The sequence below is a fragment of the Cervus canadensis genome, chromosome 24 (genome assembly GCF_019320065.1).
Source record: "Cervus canadensis isolate Bull #8, Minnesota chromosome 24, ASM1932006v1, whole genome shotgun sequence".
Classification (NCBI taxonomy): domain Eukaryota; kingdom Metazoa; phylum Chordata; class Mammalia; order Artiodactyla; family Cervidae; genus Cervus; species Cervus canadensis.
Window position 1 is genome coordinate 7,522,077 of NC_057409.1, and position 23,213 is coordinate 7,545,289.

The 23,213-nt window shown below is 48.9% G+C and overlaps 1 protein-coding gene and 1 long non-coding RNA gene across 8 annotated transcripts in view; one reads left to right on the plus strand and one right to left on the minus strand.

Annotated features, from left to right (window-relative positions):
* LOC122426653 (non-compact myelin associated protein) overlaps positions 1–23,213 on the plus strand; it is a 45,899-nt gene that overhangs the window by 14,390 nt on the left and 8,296 nt on the right. For 2 of the 7 annotated variants that reach the window (XM_043445742.1, XM_043445740.1), the window contains one exon: positions 21,910–22,000. In XM_043445742.1, coding sequence (XP_043301677.1) covers positions 21,919–22,000 — 82 coding nt within the window. In that variant the 5' untranslated portion in view covers positions 21,910–21,918. Of the gene's footprint in view, positions 1–7,178; positions 7,256–9,196; positions 9,302–11,788; positions 11,993–18,369; positions 18,511–21,909; positions 22,001–23,213 lie in introns of those variants that run through there. The other 5 variants (XM_043445746.1, XM_043445743.1, XM_043445745.1 and 2 more) reach the window with 5 other exon arrangements.
* On the minus strand, positions 7,877–9,040 carry LOC122426656. The gene is made up of 2 exons (XR_006265204.1): positions 8,907–9,040; positions 7,877–8,072 (listed from the first exon to the last, which is right to left on the minus strand). It is a non-coding gene; the product is annotated as an uncharacterized LOC122426656 (long non-coding RNA).

The following is a 23,213-nucleotide window of genomic DNA, read 5'->3' on the forward strand; positions in this document are numbered from 1 at the left end:
TTTTCAAGCCTCTAGGAGAGTGACTGATGCTTTGTGTTGCCGTTCAGTCGCTAAGTCGTGTCTGACTCTTTGTGATCCCATGGACAGCAGCATGCCAGTCTCCTCTGTCCTTCACTGTCTCCCAGAGTTTGCTGAAATTCATGTCCATTGAGTTGGTGATGTTATCTAACCATCTCATGCTCTGCTGCCCCCTTCTCCTTTTGCCTTCAGTTTTTCCCAGCGTCAGGGTCTTTTCCAATACATTGGCTTTCACATCAGGTAGCCAAAGTATTGGAGGTTCAGCCTGAGGCATAGTGGGCATTAATAAATACTAGTTTCCTCCTCCAGGATCTGTCCAAAGCCTCCCCACGGATCTCAAGTAGGTCAATCTTTTCTGAGAATTCCCAGCACCTCACGGGTACTTTGCTTATAGCACTTATCACATGAAAGTGATATAATTAGCAAACAGGTCTGTCTTCCCTTCTATTTTAGAAGCTCCTTGGGAAATGAATTCATGCAAACATAGAGGCTGCATGGAAGAGATGAGTCCGCTTATTATTAGCAATGATTATCTTATTTGATTTTTGCAACCAGGGAAAAGACAGGAATCACCAAGTCTAGTTTACAGATGAGGAAACAGACTCAGAGAGGTTAAGTCACAAGCCTAAAGACACTCAGGTCAGAATTCAAGTCCATTGTTGTTCAGTTATCAAGTCGTGTCCGACTCTTTGCAACCCCATGGACTGCAGTGTGCCAAGCTTCCCTGTCCCTCACCCTCTTCCGGAGTTTTCCCAAGGTCATGTCCATTGCATCAGGGACGCCATCCAACCATCTCAGCCTCTATCCCCCTCTTCTCCTTCAGGCCCGTATCTAACTCTAAACCCCCACCTCAGTCGCCCTCAGCACACCACCATGTCACGGGAAGTGGAGGACTTTCCAGGAGAGGGCCAAATCCTGTGGGGTTGTAGGGGACTCAGTAGTCCCAGAGAACCAAGGTTAGGGGTGTGTGGGTGCCAAGAGGGAACGGGGGAGGAGACGGGAGAGAGACGGGAAGGGCTCGAGTGCCGGGCCTGGATGCAGGGAGCAGGCTGCAAAGGCCTGCCCGAGGGTCCCAGCATTCCCCAGATCACACCGTGATCTCGCCTCCCGGCTCACTGGTCGCCTGATGGCCACGTCCTCCCAGTCAGGACTGGGCCTGGAACGCAGGTCTCCTGACTCGCAGCCCTGAACTCACCTCCCCCAGCTTCCTCCCTGTCACAGCCTCCCTTTCAGGCTGTGGTGTTTGCTCAGAGCCCAAGCCCGGGGCAGAGAGCAGAGAAATATTTATTTATGTCACCGCCAGCCCTGCCTCCTGGAGGCCCCCAAGGGCCCCCTCACAGAGAAGTTCAGTTATATAACCCCGAGTTGACACAGCAGGAAGGAGGAGGACATAAATTATAATTACTCATTTTTTTTGCAGTCTCGGATGCACTTCAGATAGCTTGACACTTTGGATACCTCTCTTCTTCCTCATTGTACGGACCTGGGGCCTCCAGGGGGACCTTGGTGGTTCTCAGTCAGCCGATTTTAGTCTCAATTCGGGTGAGCCTGGGGCTTTGAGGAGACCTTCCTAGAGGCTGGGGAAAGGAGAGAAATGAGATCTCAAAGGGCTGCTTTATTCCAAGCACTCTGCCAGGGGCTTTATATTCATAACCTCATTTTTACCTCATGAAGAAGGTCCTGTTTATTACCTCCATTTTGCGGGAAAGGGATGGACGACCAGAAAGGTTAAGTAACTTCCCAAAGGGCATTCAGCAGAGCCAGGTCAGGAGCTCACAGCTTGCGTGGAATCTGTGACATGGGGATTCTGGAGAGATTAAAGTGTGCTAGCATCTGCCTATGCAGGAAATTCTTCCATAGCTTAATCCCCAAACATCCCTCACATTCAGTCTCCACTCTGACCTTGCTTGGACACTCAGCTCCGCTGTGCTGGGACCCTCACAGCCCCACCCCGCTCACTGCCCCACCCGCCTCCCCAGTCTCACACTTCCCTTTCTAAAGTGTTCGTCCTCATCCCCATCTCCCAGTCTTCATGCCCACTGTTCTTCCCAGCTACAGTGTCCCTCCTCCTTTCTCCACCTGACAAAATCCTAGCAAATTAATAATAATAATGCACCTTCATAGAGCAGAAGGTGTGGAGTGGAGTGGTTAAAAGAATGAAACTCCAGCTAGTTTCATCACTTTTGCTGGCTGTGTGACCTCAGGCAAGTTAGTTAACCTTTCTGGACTACAGTTTCTTCACCTGTAAGATATAGTGATACCCAGTTGACCTGGAAGAAGGAGAAAAAGTGGGATGAAATGAAGTAAAAATAAATAAAAATGATAGAAGTAACTTCTTTGTAAATTTCTTAGAAAAGTTCTTGGCACAGAGAAAGTGATCAAATGTTCATTCTAACAGTCAAGCCTTTGAAATGTGGAGCAGACCCTGAAGTCGGGTTGCTTGAGTTCACATCCCACCTCGGTTGGTGACCTTAGACCAGTTAGTTAATCTCTCTGGGCCGTGGTTTCCTCTGTAAAAAAATTTCAACAACAACGTGCTTTCCACTTAGGGTGGATGAGACAGTCAAATAGACTTAAAGTACCCAGAGGATTTGGCACTTAGTGACAGGTAAATACGGGCGTTCAGATACAGATCTCAAAGCCCTTATTTAATTAAACCCTTGTTTAGCTTCCCTGGTGGCTCAGACAGTAAAGAATCTGCCTTCCATGCAGGAGACCTGGGTTTGATCCCTAGGTTGGGAAGATCCCCTGGAGAATGGAATGGCAACCCACTCCAGTATTCCTGCTCAGAGAATTCCATGAACAAAGCAGTCCATGGGGTCGCAGAGTCAGACACGACTGAGTGACTAACGCTTGTTTAATGACCACATGGTGCCACTCAGCTTTTCCCTTTCTGAGCAGCTTGCCCTTTTCTCTTGTCCCCTGCTTAGCACCATCTCCCACACTGAGCTCCATAGCATTCACGGCCCGTCTGTGTCTTAGCGTCACATTACTGGTGGCCACTTGTGGTGGGAAGGCTCAAGCCCTATGACCTGTGTTTAGTCCTTGCTGGATGCTTTGGTTCAGCCAACAGCTATTAAACCCCTGTGCTGTGAGGGTGCACAGCATGGGAATTTGAAGTGATGCTTGGGTTAAAGTATCAGAAATGCCAGGAGGTGAGGAAAGAGTGCTCTGGCATATGCAAAGGTCCTGTGGCCACAACGGGACAGAGTTACAGGGCAGAACTCAGACAGAGAGGAGACTGGAGGGGTCTGAAGAATACAGATCCTATACAGGGGCCTTGCTGACGATGGTAAATTCTAGTGTAAAGTAGACCTGAGGTTTTTAAAGATTGCTGCCACTGCTGTGGAGGACCAGAGCAGAGGTAGTCCTGGCCCACCGGGCAGCGATGGCAGCATCCAGGTGACAGAGGACAGAAGCCTGGACCCCAGCAAGGATAGGGACGCTGGAGGAGATTAGTAAGGAGATGTGTATGAAATGAAGATAAATCTGAAAGGGCTTGTTGATGAGGGTGGCAGACTGGTGACAGGTGATGACTTCAGTGGGTTTCTGGCTTCAGAGGCTACATGGATGGCAGTGACATTTCCTGCCATGGGGAACTCTGGAAGAGACCAGATTCTGTGAAGTGCTGGGGCGTGACAAAGCCCAAGACACTGCCCAGGCCCTCAAGAGGGGGAAAGCAGACATATAATGATGATGATGATGATGGTGACCACAATGGCCAATTGAGTGCAGGATTTGGACCCAGTGGTCCAACTCCAGAACCTCTGTTGTAACACCCTGCACGATATAGCCAACAGGCCATCATCTTCATTTTCCTTTTGTTTATTTTTTCCTTTTGGCTGCGCTGGGTCTTTGTTGTGGCACATGGGCTTAGTTGCGCTGAAGCATGTGGGATTTTTTTAAATTAATTTATTAATTTATTTTAATTGGAGGATAATTACTTTACAATACTATGATGGTTTTTGCCATACATCAACATGAATCAGTCACAGATGCACATGTGTCCCCCCATCCTGAACCTCCTTCCCACCTCCCTCCCCACCCCATCCCTCTGGGTTGTCCCAGAGCGCTGGCTTTGAGAGCCCTGCTTCGTGCATCGAACTTGCACTGGTCATCTATTTTACACATGGTAATATACATGTTGCAATGCTGTTCTCTCAAATCATCCCACCCTTGCCTTCTCCTACAAAGTCCAAAAGTCTGTTCCTTACATCTGTGTTTCTTTTGCTGCCTTGCATATAGGATCGTCATTACCATCTATCTAAATTCTGTATATGCATATTAATATGCATATTAATATACAGTATTTGTCTTTCTCTTTCTGACTTACTTCACTCTGTATAATAGGCTCTGGTTTCATCCACCTCATTAGAACTGACTCAAATGTGTTCCTTTATAGCTGAGTAACATTTCGTTGTGTATATGTACCACAACTTCCTTATCCATGCATTTGTTGATGGACATCTGGGTTGCTTCCATGTCCTAGCCATTGTAAACCATGCCGCAGTGAACACTGGAGTACATGTGTCTCTTTCAACTCTGGTTTCCTCGGTGTGTATGCCCAGAAGTGGGATTGCTGGGTCATATGGCAGTTCTATTCCCAGTTTTTTAAGGAATCTCCATACTGTTTTCCATAGTGGTTGTACTAGTTTGCATTAGAGCATGTGGGATCTTAATTCCCAGATCAGGGAAGGAACCCAAGTCCCCTGCATTGGGAGGTGGATTCTTCACCACCAGGAAAGTCCCATCTTCATTTTCTAAGTGCCTACTAGGTGCTGAAGACTGTGCTAGGCACTGGGATGTCATCTCTGAACAACAAAGACCAGTGCCTGCTCTCACAGATCTTAGGGTCTGGAGGGTTGGATGGGTCACCAACAAGATAGTTTCTGCTGGTGGTGGATCTAAGAAGGTTAAAGAGGGTAAGTGAGACAATTCCTGGGGTTGGGGGATAGTGAGCATCTTAGAGTGATGACATTTAAACTGATACAATGGTAAAATCGCACAGTCACACAGTTAATAGTTCAGAACCCCAGCAGGGATTGGGGGTGGGAATGAACAAACTGTATGAGGTAATTTTCTTTTTAACTGAAACATTTGACATAAGTGCTTGAAGGGTTGGAAGGTTTGGGCTTTGAAGTATCAATAGGAGTTCGCCAGGCAGACAGGATTAAGAAGTCATTTTACAGAGAAGCATCAATATGAGCAGTGGCAAGTAATGCTATGGGATCTATGTATGTTATTGTCCAGTCACTCAGTTGTGACTGAGTGAACACACCAGGCTTCCCTGTCCATCACCAGCTCCCAGAGCTTGCTCAAATTCATGTTCATTGAGTCACTGATGCCATCCAACCATCTCATCCTCTGTCGTCCCCTTCTCCTCCCACCTTCAATCTTTCCCAGCATTGGGGCCTTTTCCGATGAGTCAGCTCTTTGCATCAGCTGGCCAAAGTATTGGAGCTTCAGCTTCAGCATCAGTCCTTCCAATGAATATTCAGGGTTGATTTCCTTCGGATTGACTGATTTGAGCTCCTTGCTCAAACCAGTGTAGGACACAAGTATAGTTCATAAGCTCCGTGTGGGCACAAATGCCAGGCCTATATTGTTTCCTCATTGCCTCTAGTGTTTAGCATATAGCAGACGATTAGTGAATGTTTACTGAATGAATACAGTCATGAAGAAATGAACAAATGGGGACTCCCCTGGTGGTCCACTGGTTAGGACTCCACACTTTCACTGCCAAGGCCCCAGGTTCAATGCCTGGTTGGGGAACTAACAACCAATGTGGTATAGCCAGAAAAAGAAGGAAAAAAAAGAAAAGAACAAATGAATAAGCTAATGTGGGTAGGAGAGGCAGCGGAGAGAGGACAGAGTATAAATGTGGTGTTCAGTATATCATGAGCCACATACGTAATTTTAAATGTAACCACGTTAAAAAAGTAAAAAGAAACAGATTAAATTTTGATAATATATTTTATTTGACCCAACATATGCAAAGAGCCTGTGACTCATTGGGAAAGACTGAAGGCAAAAGGAGAAGGGGGTGACAGAGGATGAGATGGTTAGAGAGCATCACCGACTCAATGGACATGAATTTGAGCAAACTCTAAGAGATAGTGGAGGACAGAGGAGCCTGGCCTGCTGCAGTCCATGGGGTCCAAAGCGTGGGACACAACTTAGCGACTGAACAGCAGTAACAATCCCAATATTATCAAACATCTAATCAATTTTTTTAACTTACTAAGATAAGCAAGATATAAATTACTTAGCTCTTTTATTATGTGCTAAGTCTTTGAGGTCCCACAGGTATGTTACACATACAACACATCTCAATTCAGACCAGCCACATTTCAAGGATTCCATAGCCACCTGAAGCCAGTGGCTACCACATTTTTGAGCACGGGCCTACATGCTAAGGGGTTTGGACTTCATTCATCTTGGCTGGTGAGATGTCACTCAAGGTCTAGGCAGAGGTGACCAGGGTCAGATTTGTTTCTAGAAAGCTTGCTCTCTGGGGTGGCCGTAAAGTTGATTTTTTTTTCCTCATTGTACTATGTGGCATGTAGGATCTTAGTTCCTCGACCAGGGATCAAACCCATGCCCCCTGCATTGGGAGCAAAGAGTCTTAACCACTGGACTGCCAGGGAAGTCCCTAGCTGATGGTTTTTGAGTGGAGTGGGCCCTGTCCAACCTGTCTGCTCTGAGTAGAAAGGTCACATTCAGGGCGTACCCCATTCCCCTGGCTGCGGTGTGACTGGGTGGAGCAGGCAGCCTGCTCCCAGCAGGAATCTCCCTCCTCTGGCGAACGTCAGGGCCGGAGCCCCCAGCATGCAATCCTCGGTGACTCTGAGCTCCTCTTTCAGGGGCGGGGCTCCCTGAGCAGCACAGGCTCTGCCATGGTGTGTGGGTAAACAGGCGCAGCCCTCCACAGTTCAGTGAGAAAATGAAGTGCCTACAGGCATGTTTTGCAGTAGCCCTGCCTGGCGGAGTTTCTTGCTGGCTCAAGAAATCAACACAGAGGCAAAAGCTGGCACGCTGACCATGCCCCCTTCCCCTGCTCTGCCCACCACCCCCGGGAGGACCCAGGTGCCCCTGGCACACCTCTCACACCCTCCCCGGCTCTGCTCTCCTGCTCATTTTCATATTTCCTTGGTCCCCAGACTCACACTGCCTTGCCATGTTCTGCACACCCTCCAAGCCTCTTCCACGTTCCCATTGACTCTTCAAAGATGGTGGGGTAGGTACCGGGAGGCCCTCTGGTTTGGGGAGTTGAAGCCTGGATCCTTACCCTGCTCTGTGACTTTGGGCGAATTGCTTGAGCTCTCTGAGCCTCAGTTTCCTTGGGTCTCAAGCAGAATGGGTGTGATGAGGGGTGAAGGAGATTATGAATGTGAAGCCCCAAGTACAGTGCTAGACACAGAGGCGGTCCCAAAACGGAGCAGGGGTGACGTGAGTGGTAAATGCCCATCACCCCCAACCCCAGCTCCTTGAAAGCCAGGCTGACCTACACTCCCAGGGCCTCTGGACTCTCCCCGCCGCCGCACCTGCCGAGCTCCAGGGGCCCGCCAGCCACGGGCAACAGGGCTCATATTGCATTGAAACAAAGATAATGGCAGAAACGAAGGCCCATGGGCTCAGCTCTGGGGGGCCGGGGGGAGGCGTCAGGGACCCAGAGGTGGCACTGGGGGCCCTTCCCGGGACAGGGCAGCTCTGCCAGGACCCTGACCCAACACCAGGCCGACTTACCCACTGGGCAGAACAGACACAAGGCTGTCTAAATGTTTTAATTTCTCTTAAAATCGGGAGTGGGGTGGGAATCCATTTTAGGGCACAAGCAAACCTCACTTCAGAAAAAATAAAATGTTTAAAGCCCATGAAACTTTATTACACTGCAAACAGCCTGCAAAAGCCACACCGCAGCCCTGACCATGTCTTCATTCATTCAACCGCATATCCTGGGCAGGGTACTTCCTGTTGGTTCTTATTTCATCCTTATGATCTTGTCTGGTGGCACACACATCATTTTTCTCCCTGAGATGAGGAAGGTGAGGCTCCTGGAGGGTAAAGATGTTGCCCACAACTTAGATGTGACAGAGGTGGGATTTAAATGCAGGCCCACCTGAGTCCAAATGCTTTTCTTCCCTAGACCACACCGTTTGCAAGTTCATCATCTTATTTGATTTATAGCATAATGGTGGGATAATCAGTCCCACGTTGGTTGTTGTTTTTTTTTTTTTCAGCTGCACCATTCAGCTTATGGGATCTTAGTTCCCTAATCAGGGATCAAACCCACACCCTCGGCAGTGAAAGTGTGGAGCCCTCACCACTGGATTGCCAGGGAATTTTCAACCCCATTTTATTTTCTAAGGTGTTTTTTTTTTTAATGTGGACCATTTTTAAAATCTTTATTGAACGTGTTACAATATTGCTTCTGTTTTATGTTCTGTTTTTTTGGCCACAAGGCATGAGGGATCTTAGCTTCTCTACCAGGGATCCAACCCACATCCCCCTGCATTGGAAGGTGGCCTGAACCACTGAACCGCCAGAGAAGTCATCCGACCCCACTTGAAAGCAGAGGAAACTGAGAAGGGGACCCCTTGCTCCCTGGGTCCTTTCCTCGTAGTCAGTGAGGGTGGGGAACCAGCCCCTCCTCCTGCGCCCCTTCCTACGGCCCCCTCTGGCCCAAAGCCCTTTCCTGCACCCTCCACGGTGCCCACCCCCTGCCCTCACTGTGGGCACCCTGTCCACGTGGCTCGCCTGCCCTCCTTCCCGCCTCCCTCCTCCTGTCCCATTTCCCAGCCCACAGAGGAGCTGCCCACATCCCACCTCCTAGCAAAGCTGCCACCTGAGAGGGAGGGAGAGGAGAATGCGAAGGTTCAGATGCAAACCTGCGTCCCCCAGACAAACGCCCCTCTGTATCTCGGCCGTGGAGACTGGCTGCGGGCCAGCGCTCCCTGCCGGCGGGCGGCTTGAATGGCCAGGATTGTTCCCGCACCTCCTGTCCCTGTCGGCTGCCCAGCGCCTGCCAGGCTCCCCCCGCACGGACAGGAAAGGGGAGGGCCGTTCCTTCTGGAATGGAAGGTGTGGGAGGCAGGCAGCCTTGGGGAGGGTGGGGGGTGGGTGATGTGTCCTGAACCAAACTGGGGAGGCGGGAGAGTCACAGGAGGGAGGGAGCGTGAGAGGGAGGTCACCGTCCCAGCCCGCGCCCTTTGCAGGGGAACAAACTGAGGTGCAGACAGGACAGGTGACTTGCCCAAGGTCACACTGCGCGGCAGTAACAGAGGTAAGACTCGAACCCTGGACTCCTAACTTCCAGCCCAGGGCCCCTGGCCTCCCACGTCTGGCCTCACGGTTGGGGTTTGGGTGCTGAGCCTGCTGAACCGGTGAGGTCGTGAGCGCCATAGCCTGGGACTTGGAGACGCAAAGGAAGAGTGTCACGTAACAGGCTCCACAGCACTAGGGTTCCTCTAGCTCTGTAGTCAAGGGCAGATGCTGCAGGCAGAGTTCATCCTCAACTCCTCCATGACAAAGACTCGAAGGTTGGCCAAGCCTTTGCCAAAGGTAGAGGAGAGACCGAGAATCAAAGGGAGACCGCTGAAAAGTCAACATCAGGGGTGACCTCAGATGATTGGATCTTGTAGGACGGCACTGGCCTGGGTTCTTAAATTAGAAGCAGTTAGCTGGGGGCACTGGGGGTCAGGGCGCCTGGTTCTGAAGAGACTTGGGTTTGGTTTCTTCTCTGCACTCCCAAGCCCAGTTTTTTTTTTTTTCCTTAGGAGGTTCAGAGTGGCCTGCCCAGGGTAGACACAACTCAGTTACACCTCTGTGTTCTTGCTTCAGCAGGCGGCAGTGAGAAGGAACTCAGAAGCCTCGGTTGGTGTGTTTTAAGACGCAGCACAGCTACCAGGCAGGGGTGGTTGAGGGCAGCACTGCGGGGGGAACACTGGGCCAGGCGGGACCTCATTGCGCTCCCCGGCCGGGGTTCCTTTGGGTTGTCTTTGGCTCTTGCTATTGTTGTTACTGACCTTGTCTTGGGTGAATCAGAAAGGCGTTCTGGAAAGAGTACCCAGTGAATGACCAACGCGCCCTCCCATCCGTGTGCCCCGGGCACCTCGCTGGCCCCTAGCTTTCCCATTTGTAAGGAGAGTTTTCAGAGTGGCTTCCACCAAACCAATGATCACAGGCACTGCCTCCTAGGATCACCGCAGAAGGTGTGGGGACCAGGGAAAGAAGCCTCGTGGGGAGAGGAGTGGAAGGGAGGAGCCTTTTGGAGGCGCTGAATTTTCCATCATAAGTTCATCCCACAAACTCTCCAGCCAAGAGTGGATCTCCTTTCACTCTGGACAAACACATAGAAAATCGACCAGTTTCACTTTTTTCTTGGCTGGCAGAATTCTCCTGCACCTCCCTCCACCCCTTGGTCAGACTGGCTACCCACAGCATCACCCGGGCGCCCCCTGGTCCCTGGGTCCTTGGAGCGTCTCCTGCAGCTCACTCTTCCGCTTTCATGGGGCAAATTCTCCGGGAAAATGTGCATGGGGCGGGGCGGATTTTTTTGTGTGTGAAGCTTTTTGTGCCCCTAAATATTGTTCTTCTACCCTTCCACTCCGTATTTAGTTTGGCATCTGTCCACTTCTAGGCTGGAGATAATCTTCCCTTAGAATTTTGGAGAGTTAGCTCAGAGCTTCAGGACTGCTGCTGTCAAATCCACGGACGTTCTGCTTTCATCTGAGTGTTGATCCTTTTCTGGATATTTGACCTTGTTTTTTTTTTTTATAATTGATAGATGTGTGGGACATTCTCTTTACACCCCGTGTTCTGGGAGGTAATGATGACAAGCCCCGTTGTGCATCTTTTATATTCACTTTTCTGGTGAGTCCACCGTCTTCTTATTCTGAAAATTCAGGTCATTCATTTCTGGGAAATTTCCATGTATTGTTTGATAATTGCTTCCCCTTGATTTTTTTCCCACTTAATCACTTCTGGAATTCTTATCGTTAGAATGTTGGACCTCCTGGAGTAATTTGTTTTTGCCTCTTTTATCTCTCAGTCTTTTTTGATTCCACTTTATGAGACATTTCCTCAACTGTCTTCGAATGCTTCTATTGAACTTTTACATTTCTTTTGTCATATTTTAAATTCCTAGCACTCTTTCTTGTTCTTGGAATATTCTTTTCTTATAGCATTCTGTTCTTGTTTTATAAATATAGTATCTCATCTTTCCGAGGATGTTGAAGTTTTCTTCTGCCCTTTGCATTATCTCCGTTTGGCGGGGAAGGGATGGATTTGAACTGCAAATTCCTCTTTCCAGCCCCATTTCCTACCCTGGCTTTTAGTAGTATCAGCAGAATCTGGGGTTTCTTCTGTGCCTTCAGCTTTTGTTGGTTTCCCCAGTCTGCAGGTTTGAGCCTCAGTCTTTGCCAGGCTGCTAGTCATACTTAGCCTTCAGCTTTTCCAACTTTCAAACCTGGACTGGACTCTCTCCAAAGTGGTTGTCATCTCTCCTTTCCCTTTTGACCTCGTGGTGTCGTATGTCTGAATTCCTTTACTGCCATTTGTGGGGGGTGGGGTGAGTTTCAAGAGGAAGCAGAGATAATTATATTCCATTTGCTCTGGTTAACCAGAATTCCCTCTTGCATTTTTTTTTTTTTTTTGGTCTGCATTGAGCTGCCTGCTGGTCTTAGTTCCCCCATCAGGGATCATCGAACCCATGTTCCCTGCAGTGGAAGTGCAAAGTCCTAACCACTGGACCACCAGAAAAGTCCCCCTCCTGCATTTTTTGAAAAACAAAGATAGATCCTACAATTGTTTCTCCTAGGATGAAGCAAACCAGAGTTTGTCCTTCTTACCTGTTGTTTTCCTCTGGGCCCAGAGAAACCACCGCTGAGTCACTGCAGAGCCTGAAACCTGCTGTAAGAGGTAGAAGGCTCTGCTGCCTGTCTGGGGGATGGAATGCCCGGCTCACCCACCCCATGTGAGTTCTTTATCCTGTGAAGAGATGGGTAGGCTCATGGAGGGGCCAGGACATCCTTGCAAACCAGAGCTGGGCAGGGAGGGGGCTTATAAAACTAAAGACATTCTAAGCCCTTGGCAGGGAAGAGATTTGTCTGTTCAGGCAGGAACGGGCAGGGGAGGCTGGAGAGGATTGAATACAAACCTTTGGGTCTGACAGATTAGAGTCTGAATCCTATATATTAGCTCCCTTAACAGGGAGGAGATTTGAAAAGGAAAAATTGAGAATGAGACTTCCCTGGTGGGACTCCAAGCTTCCAATGCAGCGGGCCCGGGTTTAGACCCTCGTCAGGGAACTAGATACCACATGAAGCTAAGAGTTCACATGCTCCAACTCAAGACCCAGCATGCCGCAACGAAGATCAAAGGTCCTGAGTGCCACAGCTAAGACCTGGTGCGACCAACCAAATAAGTAAAAAGAAAAGAAAAATTGAGAATGGTCACCAGTTAACTGGGCAAATTAATCCCACTGATGGGACCAAACTGGGCAAATAAATCCCACCAATGGGACTGAATCCTGGCAGGCACAGGCTAGAGCAGGGTGGTCCTTCGGGACAGGGTGAACTGCAAGTGTATTTGTAGTTAGGCTGGGAGTAGGTGGTGAGATGTGAACTCAGCTCATGCGGCAGGGACAGAATCGGGCCTTCCCAGTTGCCTCTTGAGCCCGCTCCCCACGCCCCTGCCCTGCCTGCCTAGTGTCTCTAGGACCCCTTCTCTGCTCCTCTCATGGCAGCTCTCCCGTACTGCCTCCCAATGTACCTCGTACCTGCTACCCCTCGGCGTGTCTGATCGACCTCTGCATCTCCTGCAGCACCTGGCCTGTGAGATGTGTCAATTCAGGCAGGACGGGGCTGAGGAAACAGGTGTGAATTGACTACAGACCTTGAAGTCCAACAGATATGGGTCCTGTCTATGAGGCTGAGTAATGGTCCCCTCAAAGATATCCGCATCCTGATCCCCAGGTGGCCAAAAAAAAATTCATTAGCATCCCCTTAAATTCCTTAGTTCCCTTAGTTTCCTCTCCTTCCTGATCAGAATGTTGGGGTTGAATTATCTTCCTCTGACATATTTGCATAGAGCCATCAACTCTTTACCCTTGTGCCTTTTTTCCCTTGGGGACAGTGGGACACCTGGAGATTTATATAGGAGCTCAGGTATATTTGAGGACCCTTGGAAGCTGGGCCCTTGGCTGGAGCCCAAAGACTGAGGGGTAAATGTAAGGCGCAGGTCGCATTCCGGCTCTCGGTCAGTCTCAACCAGGACGCCCACTGGTCTCCTCCTCCCACTGACTCCTGGCACACCCTATGCTTCCCATTTGGCACCAGGCATAAGTCTGCCTTGTGACCACTTTCGTCTGGGATTTCTATCTGTAACTTTGTACATGAAAATTAGACTTGCGGGTCTTGGGTGGGAAGCTCCTTGAGGCATCTTTTCTATACAATGTGGACCACAAAAATCAGAAACACAGGATGTTCAAGCCTGAAGTTGACAGGTGGGTAAATAAAACTTAATAGATGTGGTAGACCTGGAACCCAGACTTCCAGATCCACAGGCCACTGCCTTTTCCAAAGGACTTCAATATGATGTTAATCAGCCACCTCTCTGTGATCAAGGCTGGGCCAGGCATGAGGGGGATGATCCCCACTAACTACTGATAGAAGGAGATTTTCTTAAAAGAAATAGTTTCATCCTTTTGTCTGAGCTGTAGAGACATGATCCCTATGGCCCCTCTTTGAATCGTCTCAGAGCTGGTGCAAGTCTAATTTTCATGTACAAAGTTACAGATAGAAATCCCAGACGAAAGTGGTCATAAGGCAGACTTATGCCTGGTGCCAAATGGGAGGTGGTGGGTGCTTGTTGAATGAATGACGGAAAGTGGACAGAACAGGTGGGAGAATGACTGTGCACAGTGGGTGGGTGGGTGGATGAGTGGATGGGAGGATGGAAGAGTAGATGGATACATGGAACAAGAAATGGGCGTCCTAATTTCTAAGAGCCAACTGCAAGGAACGTAGTCAGTATGTAATTGTGGCGGGGCGGGGGGGGGACTAAGTTCAAGGTAGTATGATGCCAACTCAGCCCCCACCTTCGGGAGCTCTGACACACACGGGGACAGAGCCACGTACAGGCAGAGCAATTAGAGTGGGGGGAGATGACATGGGACCCAACAGGAATGGAGGGTGTAGGAGGGAGCCAGTCTGGATTCAGGCAGACTGGGATCACCATGTACTCAACAGAGCTTTTGGAGGTTCCTAAGGGTCCCATATGCAATCTGCTGCCATGTCAAACCCCTCTGTAGAGTTCTCCCTGTTTTATTCCAGTCTCAACTACCTTCCAGGAAGGATTCCTGCCTTCCATTCTGAATTGTACACACCGTCTTCCCTCATCCAATATCCCCCGAGTCGATAGCTACAAAGAAAGATGAGCTTTTGGAAAACACAGGTTCTTGAGATCAGCTATGAATGGCTGGTCCATACCCTAGAACCACAGGTGGAAAGGCCCTTAGAGATCATCTCCAAACTAGGCCATTTTGCAGGTGGGAAAATCAAGGTCTAGGGAAGACGATGACTTTCCAAAGTCTATGGCAAGTGAGTAATAAAAGGAAACCCATGTCTCCTGAGTCTCACCCCAGGTTAAGAATTCTTTAATGCTTTTTCCCTGCACACCCAGCAGCCCCCAGGCCCTACCAGTCCCATTAGGACTTTTGCCTGCTTGGGGTTGGTTTCACTCTTTCCTCTGTCTCTGCCCTCGGTGGAGATGGAGGAGAAGGTCAAAGTTCTGGATGTTCTGATGAGTCTCTCCTCAGATCCCCTTCTTGGAATATCAGCCTTCACAGTCTGGCTCCCTGACTGCTTTGTTCATACTTGAGCTCGACCAAGCACAGCAGACACTTGATCAGGTGGAGAACTGGGGGCTCCAAGAAGAGTAGGGGGAACAGGAGAGAAAAGAGAAAAGGAGCTAGGATGGACACTGACTGATCACCCACCAGCCAGCAGGCACTTTGTTCATTGTTCAGTTGCTCGGTTGTGTCTGAGTCTTTGCAGCCCCATGGACTGCAGCACACCAGGTTTCCCTGTCCTTCACTGTCTCCTGGAGTTTGCTCAAACTCTCGTCCGTGGAGTCAGCAATGCCATCCAACCAACTCCTCCTCTGTCGCCCCCTTCTCCTCCTGCAGGCACTGTGCTGGGCAGTTAGAACATCTCATTTACTCTCAGAACCCCACAAGATAGGGAACGTTTTATAAATGAGACTGTTTTTCCTGTTTTATAAATGAGACCACTGAGGCCTAGGGAGGTGGCTTGCAGAGCTGGTCAAATGAGACCACCGAGGCCTAGAGAGGTGGCTTGCAGAGCTGGTCAGCAGGGATCCCAAGATTAAAACCCAAGACTTCCCGACCCCAAAGCCCCTGCCAGGTCCCGAGCTCCCAGACCGTGTGCAGGGCCCAATCAACAAGGTCAAGGCTAACAGGAATCAGTGCAAAGTCCTGCGTGTAAGTTCAAAAAGACAACTGCACAGGAGTGTCCTGGGGGTCTGGTTACTAGACTACAGCTCATCATAATATCATCACCATGCGTAATATAACCATCATTGCCTTCTAGTTCCAAAGGACTCTGAGTGTAGAAAGTCCTTTCATGTACTGATCGTAGGGCTTTGACTGACCATAAACAAGCACAAGATAAGTCAGGAAAAGGCGTCTCAGCAGGGTGTGTGGAGCAGTGGGCTGTAGCTGCTTGAAAAGCTGGTAAGCTATTTGTTTGCGTTAGTCCAGTGTAATATCAATAGGTTTTGTGCCCAGTCCCTGTGCTAAATGTATCACATGTTTTATCTCATTTAATTCTCACATGACCCTGTGGAGTCTATAATTCTTATTTTACGAATCAGAAAACTAAGAAGTGAAGAAAGTTGACCAAGGTCACGCAGCTAGTAAATAACTGAATTCAAGCTCAGGTCTAATCATTGTCAAGAAAAATGTCATTCTGGACAGTTCAGGTCCCCTTTGGAGTCAAGCATACGGTTTAGGGTATTTTATTTAAGGAAGACACTGACACATAAAGAAACGAGGAACCTATTCATGAGGGATACTAAAGATGGTTTGAAGAAGCTGAGAATATTTATCCTGGAGAATAAAATCATCGGAGAACATATAGTTGCTGTTTTCAAGGGCAGAAAGCATCTCTACTGAGAAACATGTTGGATTCACAGGACATTTGTATGTGCTCAGTCATGTCTAACACTTTGCAACCCCATGGACTGTAAGTCACCAGGTTCCTCTGTCCATGGAATTTTCCAGGCAACAGTACTGGAGCAGGTAGCCATTTCCTATGCCAGGGGATCTATCAAACCCAGAGACTGAACCACCCGTCCTGCACTGGCGGGCGAGTCTTTACCACTGAGCCACCTGGGAAGCCTGACAGGACATTTACCAATCATTTGTTGGTTAAGTTCAAACAGACATACTATAGTGAAAGAAAGAAGGTGAAGTCGCTCAGTCGTGTCTGACTCTTTGCGACCCCATGGACTGTAGCCTACCAGGATCCTCAGTCCATGGGATTTTCCAGGCAAGAATACTGGAGTGGGTTGCCATTTCCTTCTCCAGGGGATCTTCCCGACCCAGGTATCGAACCCCGGTCTCCCACATTGTAGGCAGACGCTTTACCGTCGGAGTCACCAAGGAAGTTCAAAGGGACATACTATAGCCAACTGCTATTGCCACCTACTGGTAGAAGGTAAAAATGACATGCTGATTTCAGCTACCATCACTGTTCCATTCATAGAACCTTAACTTTTTGTACGTGGAAGGGCTTTTAAAAAGGTCCATTGTCGTGTGTAAGAGGTAATGGGTTGCCTCTGTGGGAAGAGAATTAGGACCAATGAGTTAAAATCGCAAGGGAAGAGATTTTGGTCCCAAAATGAAAGTTACTTTTCTGACAATTAAACCATCCCACTAACCTAAGGGACAGCTTGGGAGTAGTTAGGTTTTTGTCTGTGGAAGAAACCAAGTCATGCTAAATCTCCCCTCTCTCAGATGAATGAGAGAAATCAATCCAGTGTCCTGGCAGGTCTCAGGCATTCATGGCTTCCCTATTCTGAGTTATAGTTGGCCATTTGGGTATGGGTCTGCCAGGCTTGATAGCATATGGGTTTTCTTATCCAGGGAGGAACATCTAGGCTAGGTCAGAGAGAAGAAGGATACTGTGGGGGCAGAGCAGAAGGGAGGGGGATATTCTGGACAGGTGGCAACATTGATCCTTGAGTTATGACCTTATGGACTTCCCTGGTGCCTTAGACAGTAAGGCATCTGCCTAAAATGTGGGAGACCCGGGTTCAGTCCCTGGGTCGGGAAAATGTCCTGGAGAAGGAAATGGCAACCCACTCCAGTATTCTTGCCTGGAAAATCCCATGGACGGAGAAGCCTGGTGGGCTACAGTCCATGGGGTCACAAAGAGTCAGACACGACTGAGCAACTTTACTCACTATGACCTTATACTTGACCAAGGAACAGAGAAAGATGGTTCAGTGAGAAAATGGTCATGACTCTCCATCTCTTCCCAAAATGACCTCCCAAATGAGGCCATTTGTAAACAACCCAAGGAAACAACAGCTCCTTGTAGATTCTGTAAATGTGATTAAGGCTCTGCTGGAGACAGAGGTTCAGAGTATAGGCAAGGTCAGCGACCAGTCTGGGTCAGGGTTAGGTGAAGAGCTCTGGCCTCTCTCTCTTCCACAGCCTCTGAGGGTCTTCTCATCAAAGCCCTACATTGATTTGGCCCCCAGATGCTGGCCATTGCACCTTGTGCATTCTCTGGGGAGCAGTCTAGTGAGAGTTTATGGAGAAGGGGCTGTGAAATTAGACAAACCCTAGCTTGAATCCTAGCATAGCTACATATTAGCCCTATGAAGTTAGATTGATATCTTCTCTGACCTGGGTCTCAGTTTCCCCATCTGTAGAATGGGCACAGTGACTGTATTCTCCTAATCAGACAGATATGAGGATTCAATGAGACCTCTCACATAAATCACTGAGTACAGTGCCTGGGGCACATGGTATATTATTATTATTATTAAATTAACCTCTGTCCATGAAGATCAGCCTCACCTCCCTGTACACTCCCCCATTTTCTGTGGCCATGGGCCCTGGTCATGGACATATTTGACACTGACATCTCCCTGCTGGACCTCACTTGGTTAACAAGAATCACAGGGGCCCGACACATGAAAACACCCACACCCTTGGCTATCAACGCTCCACCACCCTCCCTCCCACCTTCTCTATGTGGTCGGAACAGAGATGTAATTGAGAGCCCTTGGCCCTTAGATGAGGCAAAATATGCTCTGGGATTGCTCACTCTTCTCTCAGAAAGAGGAGCAGCCGGGCCCTTCTGAAAGGGAGTCCCTCCTGGAACCCGGCACCCAAGAGGTCACCCTGAAGGACCTGCGGAGGAGCCTGTGCCCTGGTGGCCCTAGACAGCTCCGTTACTGGTGAGTATGTATCTGTGTGCATGTGTGCGGGTTACTGTAGTGACTGGTCTTGAGCCCCCATCCCCACCCTGGGTGTGTACCAGGGGCAGGTGATGCGGAGGGAAGGATACAGGCTTTGAAGTTTGCAGTTCTGGGTTCATTTGCCAAGCCTGCAGCATTCAGGCCATATGGAAAGTCTCAGGGTCCTCATGTGAAATAAGGGGAAAGGAAGACCTATTTTACATGGCATTTGCTAATTAAATCAGAGAATGGATAAAAAATATCTGGCACAAGGTCTTTGCACATGGCAGACACTCAGATGATGGCTTCAGTCAATTCTGTGCTTGTTGGTTTAACAGGGAATGAGTCCATGATAGATTTTAGTTTATCTAGTGATTATGCCATGTCTCTCTCCTTAGGTGACCTTTGGTCAATGGCCACCTATTTGCCTCTTTTTTCTATTTTTAAAAGGAATTGTGGGTAACTCCCTAGCGGTCTAGTGGTTAGGACTCGGTGCTTTCACTGCCACGGGCCTGGGTTCAATCCCTGATTGGGGAACTTAGATCCTGCAAGCCACAAGGTGCAGCCAAAAAAAAAAAAAAAGGAATTGTGAGAAAGCATTACTGGTGAGTGTGCTCAGCTTGATATTGGTGGAGACAGAAGCAGAGAGTTTAGGCAAATGCATATTAAAAGTCTTTATGTGCCAAGATAGGGAATGTGTGTTGTGGGAGGGAACCTCTCCCTGGGAGTAGGAGTTGGGGGTGGATGGTTGGGGAAGACTTTTATGCCATGTTCTCTTATTGGTCCATACTTATTTTTATAGAAAGAATTTTTTTTTTTCCTGTTTTGAGCTCCTGTCTCTAATTAGCTCAGCAAATACTCACTAATACCTGCTAAAAATCCTAAGAGATACCCTTTATTGAGCACTTAAAGCACTTTTCATACTTAACCTTGAACCCTCAGTTCCCTTGGGAAAAGCTGCCTCCTTTTACAAACAGCAAACCCACCTGGGAGAAGTTCAACCACTCACCCAGGTCCTTCCACCCACAAAGGTGAGGAGAGCCAGACTCTTTTATCTGAAGGAGGCAGAAAGATGTGGGGGGAAAGTCAAAAGCGGTCTCTAACTCAAGGACCTGACAATGAGCACGGAAAGTTGGCTGCCAGACGCAGAAGGGAGCCACCGGCCGTGGCGGCGCGTCTTTGCCGAGAGATGCGAGGGAGAGCGGAGAGCAGGAGGATTGATTCTGTGTGGCGGGAAGTCTTCCTGGAGGTGACCGGGCTGAGTCTGGAAGGTTCCTTTTGGAGGGGGAGTGGGCAGCGGAGCATGGCTGGCAACCCAGGCCTGTTTAAGGTGGTTGGGAGACAGGAAGCTCAGCCAGGCGGAAAGATTGGCCAGTGTGGGGACGTCAGAGGGGTCCTTCAGGGAGCCTGAGTCATCCAAGTCCTGAGGATCTGGTTCCGGGGAGGAAGGGACAGACAAAGCGGGGCTTGGGGCTGTGACTGAGGCAGGACTTCAAGGCTTAAAGGAGGGCAGAGACGGTGAAGGCAGAGCCCATCCTGTGGATCAGCAGACCCAGCCACGCGGGGTCACTCTGAGGTTGAGAATGGGAGCGCTGGCCGGGAACAGGTCATAGTCTCCAGAGCCACCAGCCTGGCTTCAGGTGACCCCGATGGAGGGGTGCTGGCCCCTGTTTCCATCACGAGCTGGCAGAGGTAGGGGACCTGGAGGGGGCCAAAGCCTGGGGCCGCAGCTCAGAGACAGCAAAGACCGGGAGTGACATGGGAGGACGGAGTGGCCCATTGTCCCAGCGATTTGACAGAGGTTGTTGTGGGGAGCCAGGAGGCTGAAAAGGGGGTTGGAAGCAGCCAGTGAAGGGCTTTCACTGCCAGACGTTCGGGTGTGGGTGCCCAGGAGATGACTGTTTTTTTTGAGCCCGGGAATGCCATGATCAAACCTAGGGTCTCACTCTCACCAGAATGCGAGCTTCTGGAGGCAAGGAGTTGTTGGCCTTTGGGCCGAGTTCCACGTCTCGCTAGCTGGGGGAAGATGCTCTCTCTGCTTGGAGGGCTTTGCGCAACTTCAGCCGCGTTCTCTCCCCTCTCACCCCACCCCCAGCCCAAACCACGCCCATCCTTCAAGGCCCATTCAGATTAATCTTCTTGAAGTCACTGTTCACAACCCAATAGTTCCTCTCACTGACTGCTTAATAATCATATATCATAGTTAGTTTTTTTAGCTTCTTCCCCCCACCCCCATCTTAAATTGTAAAGATTTTGAAACCAGAAACAGCATTCAGGCATTGTAGAGTGGCCAAAGTCTCACTGATGCCCTGGGTTCAGTTCTCTTGCGTAAACTTGGGGCTCCATGTGGTATTGGGAGCTTCAGTTTCATTAGTAAAATGGCAACAATAACCTTCCTCACACATTTTCCAGAAGATCAATTTAGATACTTGGTGTGAAACATAGTTAGGAGGAGTTGAATAAATATTGTTGAATGAATTGAAACTGCTTTGAAAAATGGAAATCTTTAAAAATGTCAAACCTTATTTTTAACTCCCCATTGTTCCTTGTTCAGTTGCTAAGTTGTATCCAACTCTCTGCAACCCCATGGGCTGCAGAACACCAGCCTTCCCTGTCATCCACTATCTCCTGGAGTTTGCTCATGTTCAGATCCATTGAATCAGTGTTGCTATCCAACCATCTCATCCTCTGCCAGCTTCTTCTCTTTTTGCCTTCAATCTTTCCCAGCATCAGGGTCTTTTCCAATGAGTTGGAGCTCCAATAGTATATGGTAAAAGGCCTGATGTTTACTTGCTGCTAAGAGAAACTTGCCAACAAAGGTCCGTCTAGTCAAGGCTATGGTTTTTCCCGTAGTCATGTATGGATGTGAGAGTTGGACTATAAAGAAAGCTGAGCACCGAAGAATTGATGCTTTTGAACTGTGGTTGTCGGAGAAGACTCTTGAGAGTCCCTTGGACTGCAAGGAGATCCAACCAGTCCATCCTAAAGGAAATCAGTCCTGAATATTCATTGGAAGGACTGATGCTGAAGCAGAAACTCCAATACTTTGGCCACCTGATGCATAGAGCTGACTCATTTGAAAAGACCCTGATGCTGGGAAAGATTGAAGGTGGGAGGAGAAGGGGACGACAGAGGATGAGATGGTTGGATGGCATCACCAACTGAATGGGCATGAGCTTGAGTAAACTTCAGGAGTTGGTGATGGACAGGGAGGCCTGGCGTGCTGCAGTCCATGGGGTCGCAAAGAGTCAGACATGACTGAGCAACTGAACTGAACTGACTGAAGAGAAACTACATGCTTAAATATTTTCTCCAGTCACCCAGATGAAGACCAAAAGAGGCATCATACAGGGATTATAAAATGACTGGTTTTAACCAAAATTTCACCTTCCTTCTCAGCACGTCGAGATGACCACAGCCACCCCTTTGGGGGGTAACACCGTCTACTCACTGAACATGACCACCAGAGGAGAAGACTTTCTATACAAGAGTAAGGTCAACTTGGCTTTGCGGCCAGGGGATCCAGGGCGGGACAGGGTTTGCCTTCAGCTCCTGGTGTCAAGGTCAAGGGCGTGGCCTCTGCAGACAAAGCGCGTGGGTCTCGATGATGCCATTTGCCAACTGCACGCACCTGAGCATGTGACTTCACTGCTCTGGGCTTGTTTCAGCATCTTTGTTGTTGTTGTTTAGTTGCTGAGTTGTGTCTGACTCTTTCGGGACCCCATGGACCGTAGCCTGCCAGACTCCTCTGTCCAGGGGATTTCCCAGGGAAGAATACTGCAGTGGGTTGCCATTTCCTTCCCCAGGGAATCTTCCTGACCCAAGGATCAAACCCGAGGCTTCTGCATTGGTAGGCAGATTCTTTACCACTGAGCCACCAGGGAAGCCCTCCTTATCTGTACAATGGGAGGATTAATGATCTGCCACATAGGTAGGTGTGAGGGCTACAAGTGATAATCCATTTGAAGAATTTAGAATAGCCTCCATGCCTGTGAAACATGATGATTAGTCACTAAGTTGTGGCCTGATGGACTGTAACTTATCAGGTTCCTCTCTGTCCATGGGATTTCCCAGTCAAGAATACTGGAATGGATTGCCATTTCCTTCTCCAGGGAATCTTCCTGACCCAGGGATCGAATCCATGTCTCCTGCATTGGAAGGTGGATTCTTTACCACTGAGCCTAAGTACTTAATGAGTATTATTATTATTATTACTACCATTACTTTTATTTTCATTATGGAGTTTGGGGGCTTGGAGGGCAATGGAAATTTGAATCTCTTGTAAGATAGCCCTGCATGGGACTTCCCTGGTGGTCCAGTGCTTAAAAATCCACCTTCCAATGCAGGTAATGGGGTTCAGTCCCTGGTCAGAGAACTAAGATTCCACATGCTGTGGGGCAACCTAAGCTCACATGCCACAACTAAGATGTAATGCAGCCAAATAAATAAATAATTTTTTTAAATGGCCCTATACGAGTCACCTTAAAATGCAACGACTTTCATTTTTTGGGGGGAGAGCAAAAACATCCTGTCAATTTACAAAGAAGTCAGTGAATGTAGGTGGGAAGAGCTAGTCCTGGGGAGACCTTTGCCAGGAACAAGAAGAGGGCCCCAGAGGAGAAAAGTGAGGACCACTCCTCAGAAAACCAACTGATTGTATTAGGTGAAGTTTGGGTCCATTTTGTACATGTATGCATGCATGC